The sequence below is a fragment of the Narcine bancroftii genome, chromosome 3, assembly GCF_036971445.1.
Source record: "Narcine bancroftii isolate sNarBan1 chromosome 3, sNarBan1.hap1, whole genome shotgun sequence".
Taxonomy (NCBI): domain Eukaryota; kingdom Metazoa; phylum Chordata; class Chondrichthyes; order Torpediniformes; family Narcinidae; genus Narcine; species Narcine bancroftii.
This window is the reverse complement of record NC_091471.1, coordinates 38,258,710-38,278,867: the sequence shown is the minus strand read 5'-3', so window position 1 is coordinate 38,278,867 and position 20,158 is coordinate 38,258,710. Positions and strand designations below refer to the sequence as shown.

Here is a 20,158-nt window from a genome sequence, read left to right as displayed (position 1 = left end):
CCATTGGTAGCTATCCACTGTTAACTATTCAATTACCTGTGTGTGTATAAAGGCAAAAAGAGATCATGCAGGCAATGCACTTTGACAGAATCTTGTCCCCCTATCCCTCATGTACTTTTAAATGTCCTTCACTGCTGTAAGACTTGAGTGAATGGCATGGCTAGCAGCATTAGGCAACCCTCGATGATCAGAAATATTGAGGCCAGGTTTAAGAAAAAAATGAGGCATACGTAACATGCTATCTGTGCCACATACCAGTGAGGTTAGAAATAGGAGGATAATGCAGCTAAAGAATTGGTGCAGGAGGGAGGGCTTCAGGTTTCTGAATCATTGGGCTCTCTTCCAGGGAAGGTGGGACCTGTTCCGACAGGATACTTTGCACTGGAACTGGAAGTGACAGAAGTACATACAGGGGAGTCACGGTCGCGTACTTACCTTCGACAGGAGCAGTGGTGGCCACCGCTGATGATGCAAGTGATGCGATGCACGGGGGTAATAGTGCATGTGTTTGGTGTCAGTACATGGGTGATGGATGTCAGGTGCAGGAGGAGGAGAGTGAAAGTGTCTGGATCACCTGTGTGGAGGTGAGTCAATGAGAAGGTCAGAGGAGTTTAGCCAGGTGGTGTGTGGGGAGTTGAAGAATGCAATATTGTGTCCAGTGAAACAAAATAAAGTCAACTTCATGGTGAGCTAAAAGAAATGAGTGAGTGTGTTCTTTATTTGTTTGCAAGCTGTGGCAAATCAGTGCCGATACAGGGAAACATTTTGGGCCCAGTGATCATAATACCATTAGTTTCAAGTTAATTATGGAGAAGGATTGGAGAAAGGCCAATTTTGAGGAAATGAGAAAGGATCTAAATGTGTGGATTGGGACCAGTTGTTTTCAGGCAGAGATGTGTGAATTAAGTGGAGAACCTTCAAAGATGACATTTTGAGAATACAGAGTTTGTATGTTCCTGTCAGAATTAAAGGCAAAGTTAACAGGCATAGGGAACCTTGGTTTTCAAGGGATATTGGGGATCTAGTTTGAAAGATCAGAGAGGTGTATATCAAGTATAGGCAACATGGAGCAAATGAGGTACTTCAGGAGTATAAAAATGCAAGAAAACCTAAAGAAAGAAATCAGGAAAGCTAAATGAAGACATGAGGTTGCTTTGGCAGATAATATGAAGGAAAATCCTAAGGATTTCTATAGATATATTAAGAGCAAAAGGGTAGTTAGGGACAAAATTGGTCCCCTTGAAGATCAGAGTGGTTGGCTCTGTATGGAAGTAAGGAAAACAAGCAGTGAGGTAATAGAACCTATACAAATTAAAGAGGAGGAAGTGCTTGCTGTCTTAAAGCAAATAAGGATGGATAAATCCCCAGGGCCTGAAGATATTCCCTTGGACCCTGAAGGAGGCTAGTGTAGAAAATACAGGGGCTCTGGCAGAAATATTTAAAATATCCTGAGCCACATGATATGGTGCTGGAGGATTGGAGGGTAGTTCACGTTGTTCTGCTGTTTAAAAAAAGACTCCAAAAATAATCCTGGAAATTATTGGCCAGTGAGCCTGATGTTAGTAGTAGGTAAATTATTGGAAGGTGTTCTAAGAAATCAGATATACAATTATTTGGATAGCCAGAAACTGATTAGGGATAGTTAACATGGCTTTGTATGTGGTAGGTCACGTTTAACCAATTTTATACTTTTTCGAGGAGTTTACCAGGAAAGTTGACAAAAAAAGGCTGCAGATGTTGTCTACATGGAATTTAATAAGGCTTTTGACAAGGTCCCACATGGAAGTTTAGTCAAGATGGTTCTGACGCTTGGTATTCATGGTGAAGTAGTAAATTGGATTTGACAATGGGTGGATAGAAGAAGCCAGAGAGCAGTGGTGAATGATTGATTCTCAGACTGGGGGCCTGTCACTAGTGGTGTGTCTCATGGATCGGTGCTGAAACCAATGTTGTTTGTCATCTATATCAATGGTCTGGATGATAATGTAGTAAATTGGATCAGCAAGTTTGCAGATGACACTAAGAGTAGAGGCATTGTGGACAGCGAGGAAGGTTTTCAAAGCTTGCAGATGGATTTGGCTGAAAAATGGCAGTAGGAATTGAATGCAGACAAGTGTGAGTTATTGCAGTTTGGAAGGACAAACCAAGAAAGGACATAAATGGTAGGGCACTGAGGAGTGTGGTAGAACAGAGGGATATGAGTATATAGATACATAATTCCCTGCAAGTGGCATCACAGGTAGATAGGATTGTATAAAGAAAGCTTTTGGCATATTGGCATTTATAAATCAAAATATTGAGGATACGAGTTGTATAAAACATTGGTGGGGGCCAATTTGGAGTATTGTGTGCAGTTTTGGTCACCTAACTACAGAACAGATATCCTTAAGATAGAAAGAATGCAGAGAAGATTTACTAGGATGTTGCCCAGACTCCAGAAACTGAGTTACAGAGAAAGGTTAAAAAGGTTAGGACTTTATTTCCTGGAGTGTAAAAGAACGAGTGGAGATTTGATAGAGGTATTTAAAATTATGAAGGGGAAAGATAGAGTAAATGTAGATAGGCTTTTTCCACTGAGGTTAGGTGAGATACAAACCAGAGGACATGGGTTAAGAGTGAAAGGGGAAAAGTTTAGGGGGAACTTCATCACACAGAGAATGGTGGGAGTGTGGATCGAGCTGCCAGCTGAAGTGAACATTTAAGATGGATTTGGAGAGGTACATGATGGGATAGGTATGGTGGGCTATGGACTGAATGCAGGTCATTAAGTCGAGGCAGAAGGGCTGAGGGGGCCAGTTTCTATGCTGTAATGTTCTATGTGGAGACAGTTGGGGTCAAGTGAATGCCTTGTGGGAATATTTGAGCTCACTTCAGAGGGCAAAGATATACCATGGATAAAAAAACATGGATGCTAGAGAATCAGGGAAGTTAATCGTGTCTAATAGAGAGTCTATATTACAGAAGAGAAAATGTTGGAACACTTTTAAAGGGCCTGACCAAGTGTAGTTTAGGACATTGTGGGAAGTTGGGGAAGAAATTGTGGGAAAGCTGGTAATGAAAGGGATAGCCTGGGATTTAAGGAAGATCAGGAAAGGTAGGAAAGTTACTGGATGGTATTTTGATATGCAGGGTCGATCAGTATTTGGAAACCATATCTCGTAAATTTGATCTTTTCTTTTAAAGCCTTGATCAAGAAAATTGATGAGGGCAGGGTGGCAGATGTTGTCTGCATGGACTTTAGTGAGGCCTTTGACAAGTTTCTGCATGGTAGGCTGATCCAGGTTAGATTGCATGAGATCCAGGACAAGTTAGCCAATTGGATACAAAATTGGTTTAGGAGTAGAAGGCAGCAGAGAGTGGAGTTAGGTGGTTATTTTTCAGACTGGAGGACTGTAGCTGTGTGCTACAGGGCTTAGCGCAGGGTCCATTACTGCTTATCATTTATGCTAACAATTTGGATGCAAGGGTATGTGACATACTTAGTAAGTTTGTTGATTATACAGGTACACAATCCCTTATCCCAACATCTAAAATCTGAAAAACTCCAAAATCCGGCAAGTGGGGAGAGAGGAAGCAGCACAAGTTGGTGGGCAAGAGACTGAGACCGGCAGCGCGAGTTGAGCAGGCGAAGGTGGGGGGGAGGGGGAGATGGCAGCGCAACTGGAAGGGGGTAGGGGTGGATACGGCAGCCCATTTCGGATGGTCTTAAATCTGGCTTTCCAAAATCCGGAAAAATCCGAAATTCGGAGCACACTGTCCCCCAAGGGTTCCAGATGAAGGTTTGTGTACCTGTACTAAAATTCTGATCATTTGAACAATGAGGAAGATTATCAAAGATTACAATTGATCAATTGAGTTAGTGGAAGGAGGAATGGCAGATTATTAAGTGCTGAGGGGCTTGGGGAGAGTTGTAGAAAAGAATTCTGTAAGTGGCAAAACAGACGAGCAGGATAGTTAAGGCTTGGCACATTTCTCTTCATAGGTCAGTGCACCACGTACAGTACTTGTGATGTTATCATCTGTGGAAGATATTGGAATACAGTGTGCTATTCTAGCCACCTTGATATAGGAAGGATGTCACTAAATTAAAAAGGGTGGAAAAGATGTCCATAAGGATGATGCCAGGTCTAGTGAACAGACCTATAGAGATCTAGTCTTTCCTCCAAAGTATGAAAGTCTAAAACTATGGGGCATAGGTTTATGATGATGACGGGTGGGTGTGGGGAAGAGTGGAGAGATTTCAAAGGGATTTAGAACATAGAACCCTCCACCACACAAAACAGGTTCTTTGGCCACTCTAGTCTGTGCCAGACTATTATTCTGCCTAGTACCACTGACCTGCATCCAGTCTATAGCACTCCATATCCCTCCCATCTATGTACCTGTCCAAATTTTTCTTAAATGTTAAAATGTTAAAATTGAGTCACTTCAGCTGGCAGCTCTTTCCACACTCCACAGCCCTCTGGTGAAGAAACTCCCTCTACTGTTCCCCCTAAACCCTTCCCCTTTCACCCTTAACCTATGTCCTTTGGTTTGTATCTCACCTACCTTCAGTAAAAAAAGCCTTCTTGCATTTACTCTATCTATACCCCACATTATTTTGTACACCTCTTCCTTATCTCCCCTCATTCTTCTATGCTACAGGGAATAAGGTCCTAACCTGTTTAACCTTTCCATGTAATTCAGTTCTTGAAGTCCAGGCAACATCCTAGTAAATCTTCTCTGCACTCTTTCTATCTTATTGAAATCTTTTCTGTCACTAGGCGACCAAAACTGCACACAGTACTCCAAATTTGGCCTCACTATTGTCTTATACAATTTTACTATTACATATATCAAAAACTCTCTTTCGATTCAAGATTCAATTTATTGTCATTTAATAAAATATGTCCTATTACACTTGCCTTTTGTTTGCTGTGAGGCAGACAGTTTCGCCATCAGCAGAAATTGCCTGACACGTCTCTTACAGTCAGAGAAAGAGAAGCAAAAGAGAGTTCCCCCCCAGAGTCACCAAGTGCCTGTGGATTCGCCTCCAGCGCTCCCATAGCTCCTGAAGCCTCAGAGAGTCCATCTCAAACCTTCGGCAACCTAAGCTCCACATTCAAATCTCCAATACCATTTGGAATCCTTCAACGCCTTTGGTACTCTCTCGCATCCTGGTTCCGATACCTGGTACCTCTTCAACCAGTTTCGAGCCCGTCTCCAGCAGTCCACAGCACGATGAGAGTCCTTTGACTGCAGTCTCCAGGATCCCACAGCCTCTGTGGGTTCCTCACCTAGAATCACCAACTGCCCGGTGCCTGTGTGGGTCTTACATCCGCAGAACCCCTCAATGGTCCCCCGTCATGGTCACCATCCCGTGGGTCATCTCCTCTGCTTCTCCTTCTCAGACAGGGGGCTGGAGGTGTTTGCCCTGCTTTCTGGCTCTGTCCCAGTCCTCCACATCCCTGGAGTCTGCAACCCTTGTGGATGCTGCCGATCATAGATGATGCCATCTTGGGTCCAGTCCCCGCGGTTGTGGGATTTTAAATAAAATCACCATTCGCTCCTTTAACAGGCCGTTCAAAGATTGTATGGAGCTGATAGCAGTCAAATGGGGTGGATTGACTCTGTGGATCTGCACTAGCCATTACAGCAGCTCTGGCAGTGCCATCATTTTGTTTTACAACTCTATCTACCTATGATGCCTCTTTCAGGGAATTGTGCATTTCCATTCCCAGATCCCTTTGTTTTACTGCACTCCTTGGTGCCCTACCATTTACTGTGTATGTCCTACCTTGGTTTGTCATTCCAAAATGCAACACCTCACATTTCTCTTAATGAACAAGTTATTCCCTCACAAAGAGTGGTGCATGTATGGAACGAGTTGCCCCAGAAGTGATTGAGGGGTACATAATTTTGACATTTGGACAGGTGAATGGATAGGAACATAGGAAGTAGGAACAGGAGTAGGCCAAAAATGGCCCATCGAGCCTGCTCCGCCATTCAATACGATCATGGCTGATCTAATTTATGACCTAACTCCACCTACCTGCCTGCCTTCTCCCCATATCCCCTAATTCCTCTATCATGTAAAAATTTAGAAAAAGGTTAGAGTGATATGGGCCAAGTACAAAAAATTGGGACCAACTCAGATAGACAACTTTGTCAGCATAGAGAGGTTGGGCCAAAGAGCCTGTTTTCACTTTGAAGAGATCTATGACTTTGTCATTTCTAATCCACTTTCTGGAGAAAAAAGCTCATCCCCTGATAATCACTCTATCACCAGCTTCATTCTCTGGAATAGGGATCTCCAAAGTGGTCAACATAGACCCCCAGGGGTCGATGGGACCATGCAAGAGGTCGCAAAGTTGGGTGAGGGCATCAATTTAAAATGGTGTCCCACCTTCCCCAGTCAAGCACAGGCACTGCCACCACCCCCCCCTCCCGTCCAGCATGGAGGGAGCAGACTAACCTGCCAGGAACCTATGCGCTGCCGCCATGCTTCCCCCTCATCACGCATACGCCAGCCAGCACTTTGAACATCGCAGTCATATTTCCCCCTCATCATACATATGCCAACTGGCCACGCACAGCCTGCGGACCCCAGGACGCTGCATTTAACAGGTAAAAGACATTTCTGCCCCTTAATTTGTCCTCCATTTGGGTGTATGGGGCCTACACTCCCAAATGGAGGGTAAATTAACATTCGGCTTGAGGTGGCAGTGGATGGTGGACAGAGGGCTGAAAACTGACATCTGCCCACCCAGCGCCGCCACCACAGTCAAACTCCCCACCCCCCCATCCAGCATTGGGATTCCATGCCTGGGAGTTGATGAGGGACCAGTTAGTCCCTGAAGGGGACCCCTGCTCTATAACTAAATCAATGCAAAGAGTATGAAAATCACGCAACACTCTCGACATGCAAACTCAGTGCAATCTGATTTTCCTACTGTTACATTCTGAATGAGAATAACAGACCTCATCTGATACATACAATGCCACGGTTGCAACTTTAAGAACATCTTTAATTAGTCCAGGACTTTCTCTTGGCAACGTTCAGAATGAAAAATAACAGATCTATTTCTATTGAGTTGTGATACAAATGACAAAAATCACTGATAGATTTTACAGGCACAGTCAATGCATATGCATTTTTATGAACCTTCAATTACTGAAAAAAAAACATAATTAAAACCCACCTCCAAAGAGCAGCATAGAACAGCATCTTCTTTGACATCTTGTGATTGCATCAGCTGAGACAAGTGGAACAGCAAAAGTTGATTAAAAAAGAGAAAATATTGACCATCAATTCAAAAGGCAGAATATATCAATTTATGAACAAAGTTATGATGTCATATAAAGTTTATAGGCACTTCCTCAACACTTCAGTTAAAGCCATCAAGCCAAGACCTATTTTAGATAGTCAGAGTAGTTCTCCTCAGATTCTCCTTCAATTTCAAGAGGGCAAATAGCTTCAAATGAACAATTTTCTCTGTGCAAAATAGTATTACTTTGCGTAACTTGCTGGAGCCAATGCTTTCGATTGTTAAACTTGCAGAAGGAATTCTGGTGTTAAACTCTCAGGAATTATGTGCCAAGAACATTCGGGTCAGAAGTTGCAGTTCCCACCCCACCTGTCCAGAAATGTCTCAGTTAAAATAATCACATTTCAAAACAACTATCTGTTCTACATTTGCTCACGGAAGCAAGGCTGGCTTGGCGCTTGACTGCAGCCAACAAATTCCGCCCCCATCAACGATTTGAAATAATTTCTAAGGACACAGAACAAGAGGCCATTCAGCTCATCCAGTTTGTGCTGGCTTCTTCCAGAGCAACTCCATCACTTTTCTTCCCTGCACTGTAATTTCCCTTCAGTGTCCACCCAATTTTCCTTTGAATGTCTTTGGCACTATTTCTTCCACCCTTGTAGGCAGCGAGTCCACATCAGCACATTTTCCAAACCATAAAATAATTTTCCTTTTAGTCTAAAATGTTAAATAGCATAGAGGAGTACAGCACAGGAACAGGTTCTTTGGCCTACAATGTCTATGCGGAACACAATTCCTCAAATAAAGTAAATCAGCTGCTTTGTAAACATGATACAGATCCTTCTATTCATGCATATTCATCTGTCAAATCTGTGTCCCTTGGGATAATCTAACAGATAATGAGAGCAGATTAAAAAAAAATTACTTCAACTCCACCAGACATAATATTGCTAATTCTATGTAATGTCCTCTCAACCTTTGCTCAGAGGAAGAAAACCCCAACTTCTCCAGTCCAGCCAAAATATTTCATCCATCACATTAATGAAGTTCTACATTAAGAATGAAAAACTTCAGGAGATTGTTAAACATATCAGACATATTAAGACTAACAAAGCTTAATCATTTTGATTTTGCCCAAATTCACAAGTTTTTCAGTTTGAATGAATGAGACTGAAGAAAAATCTCCATATTATTGATGGGTTGGTTAGGATGGGACACAAATATATGAAGAGATTCATTATTGTTAGTGATAACTCCAACAGGTAAAATGCAGTTCACTTCACTGAGGATAAGTTGGTAAACGTATCTTTTAATGCAATGGCAAATGGTATATATCAAAGTTCAGATTTATTGTGAGAGTAGATACATGACATCACATAGATATTCTTCCTGAAGGCCAGGAAGAATTTCTACTTATTGGTAACTGTAAACTCTACTCAAGAAAAAGAAACAATACAAAAGAGAAACATAAGCAAAGAAAGGACTGTAAACAAACTGTGCAATACAGAAAAAGAATGAGTATTGTTATGATCCCAGAGGGCCCCAAAACCCAGCAGCGACAGAAATTCACCAAGACAAATGGTTACTTAAACAAAAGTTACTTTTAATTATCTTTAAAACATGAGAACAGAATCACACTTTAACGTATCACTATTGACTTACTTAACCTAACATAATCCCCTTCTAATTCTAAGCCCACGTGTATGTAATGTGTGTGTGTGTGTGTGTAAGTTCAGAAAAGTTATTTGATTCACAGTCCAATCTCACTTATTCCTCCAAATTTACTGATATCAGGCAATTCTTATGCTGTGTACAGAATTTAACGTTTATGAATTTCACCAGGCTTTCACGCTTGAAAGGTAAATGGTTACCGCTCAGGAAGTTTCTTGTTGGTTTTCAGAGAGAGATTTGTTGGCTCATTGAACACCCACAACTGATTCCTTCTAATTAACCACTTCAGTGTCTTGCCGAAGAAACTTGCCCCATCAGGGTTTTCCAGATGATAACCTCTTTCTTTCAGGTTACCACAGAGTTCCTTTTTGTTTCCCTTATTTCAAGTGAAACATTATGCAGCCAGTCCTCTCCTCTTGTATGGTCCACAAGGGCTTTGACCAGGCTGAACTAAGAACTCACAACCTGACTTCAAAATGGGGTTTTCCACAAGCTTCCTAGCTTGTCCTGTTCCAGTCCCAGCTGCTGTTGCTGAATTGTAGAACTGAATTCTCTCTCTCTCACTCAGAGAAAACCACATGACAACTGCACTCAGATAGACTGCGGCTCCAGACCTAATCTTCTGAGTTCGTTCATCTGTGTCTTTCCAAATCAAAATCCATTACTCCACAACATGTCCAATTAACACCCTACTTGTGAAGTCCTTATAGGCATCCTTCAAAGTTTTTGCAAAGGCACCCGGTGCCTGGACTGTCTGGCTTGAGCAGAGCTCCAGCATTTTAAATGAGATCTGTTTTGAAGTGTTTGTATGTGACCTACACTAAAAAAAACCTGCCATCTGTGTTCAAAAATAATGTGAAAAGTAAGAGTCCTTAAATTAGTCTATGACTGAGCTTGTTCTTTAGGAGTTTGATGTTTGGGATATTTAACTTCACTATGTTAAATTGTGTCATTGGTGTCGCTATAAGAGAGCTAGGCTTGCTTCTAAGCTTTTGATCAGCTTTGGAGTCTGTAGTTGCTATTTTTCAACATGAGGATCAGAGTTGTGCCAGTGAAAGTCAAAGAAGCCATTGTGAGGCTGAAAAACAAGAATGAAGCAGTAAGAGACATCACCCAAACCTTAGGATTACCAAACTCAACAGTTTGGACATCATTAAGAAGAAAGAATATACAGTGAACCGAGTAATTGGAAAAGGACTGGTAGGCCAAGGAAGACCTCCACTGCTGATGACAGAAGAATTCTCAGCAGAAACACTCTTCTGGAGGCAGGTGTGGATATATCAAATGACTACCTTCTGCAGAAGACTTCATGAACAGAAATACAGAGGCTATGCTGCAGGATGTAAACCACTAGTTAGCCACAGAAAGGATGGCCAGATTACGATTTGCCATGAAGTATTTAAAAGAGCCTGCAGAATTCTAGGAATAGGTCTTGTGGACAGATGAGACGAAGATTAACCTGCATCAGAGCAAAGTGTGGAGGCGTAAAGGAACTGCCCAAGATCCAAAGCATACCACCTTTGCCATGGTTTGTATCTTGCAGTGTCGCCTCTGTATTTCTGTTTTCTGCGGACAGTAGTCATTGACATATCCACATCTGGAAGAGTGTTTCTAATCAATATGACCTACGTTCGGGATTTTTCTTCATTATGATGAGAATTCTTCTGTCATGAGCAGTGGAGATATTCTTAGGAAGACCAGTCCCTTGGCGATTACTAAGCTCACTCTTTCTTCTTAATGATGTTCCAAACTGTTGAGTTTGGTAATCCCAAGGTTTGGGCAATGTCCCTCACTGTTTCATTCTTACTTTTCAGCCTCATATGGCTTCTTTTGACTCTCAAAGACACAACTCTGGTCCTTATGTTGAAAAATGGCAACTACTGATTCCAAAGGTGATCAAAAGCTTAGAAGCAAGTCTAGCTCTCTTATACCTGCACCAATGAAGTAATTAAACATACCCAAGTAATCACAAACACCTGTGAAGTTATATGTCCAAAACATTATGGTGCCCTGAAATGAGGAGTCTATGTATAAAAGATGCTGCAATTTCTACAGAGTCAAACCAAAATGTATAAAGAATCATGAATAAAATCTGGAATGTGCACTTTAATTACATGTGAATTTGATTACAAATTTAAAATTGTGGAGCACATGGGCAAATAAAGGGGGGGAAAAATGTCCTTGTCCCAAACATTATGAAGGGCATTGTATATCAATCTGTAAAACACAAAAGTCTGCAGACACTGTGATTGAAATAAAAACAAATTGTACTCAAAAATCCAAAGGGTTCTCCCAGTGGCCAACCATTTCAATTCCGTACCCCACTCCTGTGCTGGCGTGGCCATCCATGGCCAAGTACTGTCAAACTAATTGCTCTGTCTGCATCAATGACGCCCAGTGGCCAATCATTTAAAATCTGCACCCCATTCCTGAGCTGATAAGTCTGTCCATGTCCTCATGTACTGACAAACCAAATTCCCTCACCGTCATTTGGAGCCCCACACAGTCCTTCCAAGTGAAGCAACACTTCACTTGTAAATCCGCAGGAGTCACCTACTGCATCCAGTGCTCCCGTTGTGGCCTTTTCTACATTGGAGAGACTGGACGCAGACTGGCAGATCACTTTGCTGAGCATCTTTGTTCTTTCTGCATCAACGATGGGATCTCCCAGTGGCCATTTCAATTCCGCGCCCCACTCCTCTGCTGGCGTTTCTGTCCATGGGCTCATATGCTGTCAAACCAAGACCACGTAAATTGGAGGGGCAACACCTAATTTTCCATCTGGGCACTTTCCAACCAGGTGGCATTAACTTCTCCTGTTTCTGCAGCCTACTCCCCATTCTCCTTCACTTCCCCATCCCTCTGTCTTTTACCTTCAAGTTTCCATGCTCTTCCCTCTCTCAGAGCCATCTCCCCTCCCCTTGTCTGCCAGTGTGCCCTCCCTCCCTTATCCACCTATCACCGCTTGCCTGTGGGACCTTGCTTCTCCCCCTGCCCCTCTCCCCTCAGCACCATTTTGTTCGGGCATCTGCCTACACTTTGCTGATACCTTGATAAAAGGCTGTTTGACCTACTGAGTTTCTCCAGTTTTGTGTTTTTACTACCCGTTTGGAATTATGGTAATTTTTAAAACTTGGCCCTTGGATTGGAATTGTATCAGAGAGGACTGAATTATTTTTATGTCTCATTCATGAGATTCATAGTAACAAGTCCCTTGTTGCGCTCTTGTGATGGTGTTTCCACAAATCCTATTAGAAATTACAACATGGTGACTAACCAGCATGAAATAATAGTAGCTATATGGCCACAACAAAGCATAATGCAATTTAGGAAGGATTATAGTAAGTAGCACTTCTTCTGTTCTTCTTTTGGGTACAAATCACAAGGAAATAATGAGCTATTGTTCATGCTAAACTTCTGCAAGGTACTGAAGTTGGGAGTGAAGATAGAGGGTGAAGGAAATGTTGCAAATGGCAAATAAAATCAGGTTAATTTTACTGCACAGCAACCAAGTTTTGTTAACCAAAAAGATATTAAAACATACAGATGGGCCACAGGATGAAGGCATAAGAGCAAATAGATCCACCCCTGATTTTCCCTGAGCAGAGTGGATCGACAGAAGTCAGCGACATAGATGTGGTGGATCTGGAGTAACCTATTGACCAAACCAACTATGAGCAGGCTACAACCTGCCTTGAAGGTCATTAATGAGCAGGATTTTTTTCTTTGATAATCCTGTGATTAAATGGTTAAGTCTACTGATTTTGGTGTTTTAATTCCAAAATTTATAATAACTAGACAAATTAAAAATCTGAACTCAGGCTTCAGTTGTATACTTAGAACCTCGGCATTCAAGCTGGTAACTTAATTACTACAGAAAACCCCTGGTATTTGGTACCTATGGGGATTGAGAAATGCTGTATAAGTATTTTCCGGTTACTTGAGGCTCACTCTTAGAATGTCTAATAATACACCTGCATTAAGAACAGTCTAAAAGTAAAAAATACTATACTGTACTTACACTGAACAAACTTCACTTAAAGCATTTTACTTTATTTTCAATCACATTATTTGAAAATATTTAACCATCGCTGCATTTGCAGGTTCCTCCCCCTCCATGGAGTCGCCCGAAAGAAGAACAATAACATTATGGATAATTAACACCCCCCCCCCCCCACCAAGTTTACAAATAAAGCCTCTGACTGGGGTGATTTACTAAGCAGGGATAAGGAGACACTTTAAGAGAATCTCACCAATGGTGAGCGACATCAACCAGCTCTTCATCCTGGGTGACACCATTTTATTCAAACACAACTTTATTCAAACAGCCGCTATGAGCAAAGCATGACCAAGGTACTCTGCTATCTGAATATTTGTTCCTATCTTCACCATATTTATTTTATTTTTTATTTATTTTCCTCTAATTTTTTTTTTTGTTTTTGCTTGAGGCTGCCAGCTGGTTGAATTCTGGATTCCAGAGGTTTTTACTGCACGTTAGTTATTCCAAAGGCTTTATAGACTAGTCCATTGTTCATACAATCCCAGTGTTCATACAATTCATTTGCTATTGAAAGCCATTGACTTCAAGGTTAGAAGTTCACCATTTTGCCAATAACATTCAAGTGCCAAGGGACTTCTCATTTTGGGCAGTACCCAATAGGGCAAGAGTATTCCATCACATTCCTGATAGTCAGTAAAATCGAGATGCAAGTCATTCATCTCAGCGCACTGAAAATTTACCTTCATTCTTTAGCTGCTTGGTTCTGTTTCTGACAATGGCACTATTAGCAATTCCTTTATCACACAACTTTTCGTAATGATGCAATTAGACAATTCTAATCCTCCCATCAGCTTTATTTCTGTAACAACTCTAGTGATACGAGATAATGCAAAGTCTTTAATTGTTTTTTGTTTATGCTCAGTCATAGAGATTATGAAACTAAGTGCCCTCCTAATTTTGTACACTGATTGCAAGACCAGCCATTTCAGAAAAATATATTCTTATAGTTGTCAACTCTGGAACTTAATTGACTGAGACAAACAGTTTATTGCAAGGCATGCGTTCATTCCTTCACCTTCAATGGGAAAATAAAAGATGGACGATTATCAAAGAACCAAAGGCTAATTAAGTTGGACAAACAAGTTATTTCCGAGCGAACAGCATTTTGTAAAATCAAGCAAGTGCTAAAATATCACAATACCCATTCAAAACTCTGCACCAGCTTCCCTCTAAAGGCTTTGCTTTTTTTAAAAAAAAACATTACCTCTAATTTCAGGATATTTACTACCAGAAGTTCTGCTTTTACTGAAGTGCATCTTTATACCAACTTTATATACAAAAAAAAGTTACTGGCACAACACAAGTAACTCTTTGTGAAGCAACAGGACGGGAAGTTATAGATAATCACAGTGAGTGTAAAAATTCCTAGATTCTCTCAAAAAAGTATGACAGCTGGTTAAAAAAAAGCAGAAAAACACAAGCTTCACAGTGTTGTAAGAACATTTAAAAAAATATATATACCCCCCCATAAAATGGCCATGAATTTGAATGAAATGCAAACCATGAGAATGAAATACAAACCATGGGAGTGAAATTATCTCTAAATTCTTCTACATTGGGATCCCATTATACTCAAGGATGACTTGCTTCTGCCTCAATGAAAAATGGAAGATTCTTGCACATAACTTTTTTCCACAAGGCATGGCCATTGCTTCCCAGTTATCAGTGGCATCAAATTTTAATCTATTGGAGAGCAGACCTTGCTGAATGGACTGAAACACAGGGACACGCACAGATGTCAACAATCACACTGACCACATTCAAAAGCATTCTTAAAGACACTGGCACAAATGGCTACTCACATCATCACACATAGAGATGGGGTCAACCACTCTTAAAAATAAATGCCCACTGTATCAGTGCAACACTCACTATTCCTTAAAAAACAGGAAACCAGGCTGACCTGTGCACTGTTGAGCTACATGAGCGGGATGGAATCCTTAATTCTATTTACTTTTTATTCTGATTTGGTTGTTTTGTGTAGGGTTGTAGGACTAACACAATTGATCTCAGAGCTTCTCCTCCAGAGGGAGAGAAAAGAAAAATCTGTTCTCTTTAAAGTGTTTTTATGTAATCTACTTTAACATACCTTTCCCAATTTATCTCCCAAAAACATATTTATATACTCTGTCACACTTTTCAAAACTGGTGTTAATTGGTCAGTAATCATCTTACTATTGGGCAAACTACATTGCATTCTAAGTTGTTGATTGCCCAGACTTGCTGAACCAGGCCTCCAACGCCTTCCCGAGTGGGATGATTCTGCATGATTGCGCTGGATAATGTGTGCAATTTTAAAATTGTAATGCAATTGAATCATAAGGTACTACATGATAAAGGAATATCACTCTCACACATCAATACTATATTAATACATATATCAGCATTTGAGTATTATCAACTTTCTCTTCTCTCTTTGGCTTGGCTTGACGAAGATTTATGGAGGGGGGTAAATGTCCACGTCAGCTGCAGGCTCGTTTGTGGCTGACAAGTCCAATGCGGGACAGGCGGACACGGTTGCAGCGGTTGCAGGGGAAAATTGGTTGGTTGGGGTTGGGTGTTGGGTTTTTCCTCCTTTGCCTTTTGTCAGTGAGGTGGGCTCTGCGGTCTTCTTCAAAGGAGGTTGCTGCCCGCCGAACTGTGAGGCGCCAAGATGCACGGTTTGAGGCGTTATCAGCCCACTGGCGGTGGTCAATGTGGCAGGCACCAAGAGATTTCTTTAGGCAGTCCTTGTACCTTTTCTTTGGTGCACCTCTGTCACGGTGGCCAGTGGAGAGCTCGCCATATAACACGATCTTGGGAAGGAAATGGTCCTCCATTCTGGAGACGTGACCCACCCAGCGCAGCTGGATCTTCAGCAGCGTGGACTCGATGCTGTCGACCTCTGCCATCTCGAGTACTTCGACGTTAGGGATGAAAGCGCTCCAATGAATGTTGAGGATGGAGCGGAGACAACGTTGGTGGAAGCGTTCTAGGAGCCGTAGGTGATGCCGGTAGAGGACCTATGATTCAGAGCCGAACAGGAGTGTGGGTATGACAACTGCTCTGTATACGCTTATCTTTGTGAGGTTTTTCAGTTGGTTGTTTTTCCAGACTCTTTTGTGTAGTCTTCCAAAGGCGCTATTTGCCTTGGCGAGTCTGTTGTCTATCTCGTTGTCGATCCTTGCATCTGATGAAATGGTGCAGCCGAGATAGGTAAACTGGTTGACCGTTTTGAGTTTTGTGTGCCCGATGGAGATGTGGGGGGGCTGGTAGTCATGGTGAGGAACTGGCAGATGGAGGACCTCAGTTTTCTTCAGGTTGACTTCCAGGCCAAACACTTTGGCAGTTTCCGCAAAACAGGACATCAAGCGCTGAAGAGCTGGCTCTGAATGGGCAACTAAAGCGGCATCGTCTGCAAAGAGTAGTTCACGGACAAGTTTCTCTTGTGTCTTGGTGTGAGCTTGCAGGCGCCTCAGATTGAAGAGACTGCCATCCGTGCGGTACTGGATGTAAACAGCGTCTTCATTGTTGAGGTCTTTCATGACTTGGTTCAGCATCATGCTGAAGAAGATTGAAAAGAGGGTTGGTGCGAGTCCCCTGAAACCCTCTGGGATCAGCTGAAGACTACCATACTGCAATCCACTGAAGAGGTAGTGGGCTTCTCCTCCAGGAAAAACAAGGACTGGTTCGACGAAAACAGCCAGGAAATCCTGGAGCTGCTGGCAAAGAAGCCAGCTGCCCACCAGGCTCACCTTACAAAGCCGTCCTGTCCAGAGAAGAAACAAGCCTTCCGTCGCGCATGCAGCCATCTTCAGCGCAAACTCCGGGAGATCCAAAATGAGTGGTGGACTAGCCTCGCCAAGCGAACCTAGCTCAGCGCAGACATTGGCGACTTCAGGGGTTTCTACGAGGCTCTAAAGGCTGTGTACGGCCCCTCACCCCAAGTCCAAAGCCCGCTGCGCAGCTCAGACGGCAAAGACCTCCTCGGCGACAGGATCTCCATCCTTAACCGATGGTCAGAACACTTCCAATCTCTTTTCAGTGCCATCCGCTCAGTCCAAGATTCCGCCCTGCTCCAGCTCCCTCAACAGCCCCTAAGGCTAGAGCTGGATGAGGTCCTCACTCAGGATGAGACATATAAGGCAATCGAACAACTGAAAAGTGGCAAAGCAGCAGGTATGGATGGAATCCCCCCAGATGTCTGGAAGGCTGGCGGCAAAACTCTGCATGTCAAACTGCATGAGTTTTTCAAGCTTTGTGGGACCAAGGAAAACTGCCTCAGGACCTTTGTGATGCCACCATCATCACCCTGTACAAAAACAAAGGCGAGAAATCAGACTGCTCAAACTACAGGGGAATCACGCTGCTCTCCATTGCAGGCAAAATCTTCGCTAGATTCTCCTAAATAGAATAATATCTAGTGTCGCCGAGAATATTCTCCCAGAATCACAGTGCAGCTTTCGCGCAAACAGAGGAACTACTGACATGGTCTTTGCCCTCAGACAGCTCCAAGAAAAGTGCAGAGAACAAAACAAAGGACTCTACATCACCTTTGTTGACCTCACCAAAGCCTTCGACACCGTGAGCAGGAAAGGGCTTTGGCAAATACTAGGGCGCATCGGATGCCCCCCAAAGTTCCTCAACATGGTTATCCAACTGCATGAAAACCAACAAGGTCGGGTCAGATACAGCAATGAGCTCTCTGAACCCTTCTCCATTAACAATGGCGTGAAGCAAGGCTGTGTTCTCGCACCAACCCTCTTTTCAATCAACTTTCTACCTCAAGTATAATTTACAAGCACAGTTTCTATTATAAATGTGCACAGATAGATTTTAATGGCTGCTTTAGCCATGGTGGCAGAAGGGCTTTTTGCTGTGCTCCATGAGAGGGCCAATTCAAGTTCAAGTTTATTGTCATCTGATTGTACATATAAAAACCTGACAAAACAGCACAGCTCTGGACCATCGCACGCACGCACCCACGCACGCAGCAATCCAAAATAAATATACATAAAATAATTGATGAGTTTCTAGAATTATACAAGATATAGGAGCAGAAGTAGGCAATTTGGCCCATGGAATCCACTCTGCCATTCCATCATGTACTGATCCATTCTTCCACTCAGCCTTCTCCCTATAACCTTAGATAGCCTGAATTGTTCAACAGTCTCACTGCTTGTGAGAAGAAGCTGTTTCTCAGCCTGCTGGCCCTGGTTTTATGCTCTTGTACCTCTTCCATGAAGGCAGTGTCTCAAAGATACTATGGCTAAATGGCAAGGGTCCTCGATGATTCTGAGGCCTCTTTAAGCACCATTCCCTGTAGATGTTGTCGATAGAGGGAAGGGTGACCCCAGTGACCTTGTCTGCAGTTTTAATAATCCTTCCTACTTGACTTCCAATCTGATGTTTTGCAGCTACCATATCAAACTATGATGCAGCCAGCAAGGACACTCTCTATTGTGCTCTTATAGAACATTGTTAGGATGGTGGCCAGTAGCCTTGCCCTCCTTAAACTTCCTGCTCCTTCCTGACTAATGAGGTGGTGATGTGGGTCCAAAATAGGTCGTTCTTTAAATGGACATCAAGGAACTTTGTGCGCCCCTCCCTTTCTCCGACAGAACCATTGATATATGTAGTGGGGAGTGGTCATTTGTCCTCCTAAAGTCCACAATCATCTTCTTTGTCTTGTTTTCATTGAGTCTTAATTCAGGGTGATTTCATGGTGAGGGTACCCAAGAAGAGTAGTGTCAACTGCCTCAATGACTACTGTGATAATAAAATGCTTCGAGAGGCTGGCCATGGCCAGAATTAACATGCACCTAAGCAAAGATCTAGACCCACTGCAATTCGCCTATTGTCACAATCGCTCCAAAGCAGATGCAATATCGCTGGCTCTCCACTCAGCTCTGGATCACCTCGAAAACAGCAATTCAACTTCATCGACTACAGCTCAGCCTTCAATACCGTTATTCCCTCAGTGCTGGTCAAGAAGCTACAAACCTGAGGCCTCTGCACCCCCCTCTGCAACTGGATCCCTGACTTTCTCATCAGAAGACCAAAGTCAGTACAAATTAGAAACAACTTCTCCTCCTCACTGATTATCAACACTGATTCTGACAGCAAAATGTTGCTCTTGCACTACTGTAAAAGCCTAGCAAACTCTCTGTGAGCCGACATAATTGTTTCTGATGACACCACCTACCACCTATCATCAAACTTGATGATCCTTCTCAATTTCCAGAAGACTGAATATGTTACTTTTATGGTTAGAGCTTTCTCAATTTAATATAACTGTTCAACTGTAAATGGAGGTTTCTTTGCATGCTGATCACCTATTAGTTTATATTTCAGATCCTGAAATATCTGTCCCAGCTATGTAATCTGGGTTTTCACAATTCAGCTCCTTCTCTGAATATTTCACATACAGTACTTAGGAGTTAAAATTACTAAAGAATTTAAAGATCTATATAAACTCAATTTTTCTCCTCTCTTCGAGTATGTGAGATTGTCTTTTTCTAGATGGTTTCTTTTATCGTTATCTTTAATAGGTTGTATTAATGCAGTTAAAATTATTATTTTACCTGTTTTTATATCTATTTCAAGTGATTCCAGTTTTCATCCCAATGTCTTTTTTTGATAATATTGACTCAAAGTTTCTTCCTTTATTTTGAAGAACAAAAACTCTAGAATTAGTAAATTTCATTTACAAAAATTGAAAAAAGATGGAGGCATGGCCATACCTAATTTTAGATTTTATTACTGGGCTGTTAATATTCGTTATCTAACTTTTGGATTATTTTTATTCTGACAAATTGGATCATCCATGGACAGATTTAGAATTGGGATCTATAGAGCAGTTTTCAGTGGCCTCTTTATTGGGTACCTCTCTTCTATTTAGTTTCTCCAAGATCAATAGGAATATATCTAATCCAATACTCAAACAGTTATTGCAAATCTGGTTCCAATTTAGAAATTTTTTTAATTTAAAAAACTTTGTTGTATCTTGTATCTCTCATAATTATTTTTCAACCATTGATATATGTAGTGGGGAGACTGATCAATCTTTCTCTATATGGAAAATCAAAGGTATTATTTCTTTTGCAAATGTATTTGAACAGCTGGCAAGTAAATATGACTTACCAAATATTCATTTATTTAGATATTTACAGATTAGAAATTTCATAAATATCATATT

The 20,158-nt window shown here is 41.9% G+C and overlaps 1 protein-coding gene across 9 annotated transcripts in view; it reads right to left on the bottom strand.

Annotated features, from left to right (window-relative positions):
- The window catches only part of ctif (CBP80/20-dependent translation initiation factor), a 316,523-nt gene that overhangs the window by 8,858 nt on the left and 287,507 nt on the right, over positions 1–20,158 (bottom strand). For all 9 annotated transcript variants that reach the window (XR_011353333.1, XM_069923856.1, XM_069923855.1 and 6 more), the window contains one exon: positions 7,182–7,235. Coding sequence is in view for 8 of the 9 variants with exons in the window: in XM_069923856.1 (XP_069779957.1) it covers positions 7,182–7,235 (54 nt within the window). In the remaining variant the exon portion in view is untranslated. The remainder of the gene's footprint in view (positions 1–7,181; positions 7,236–20,158) is intronic.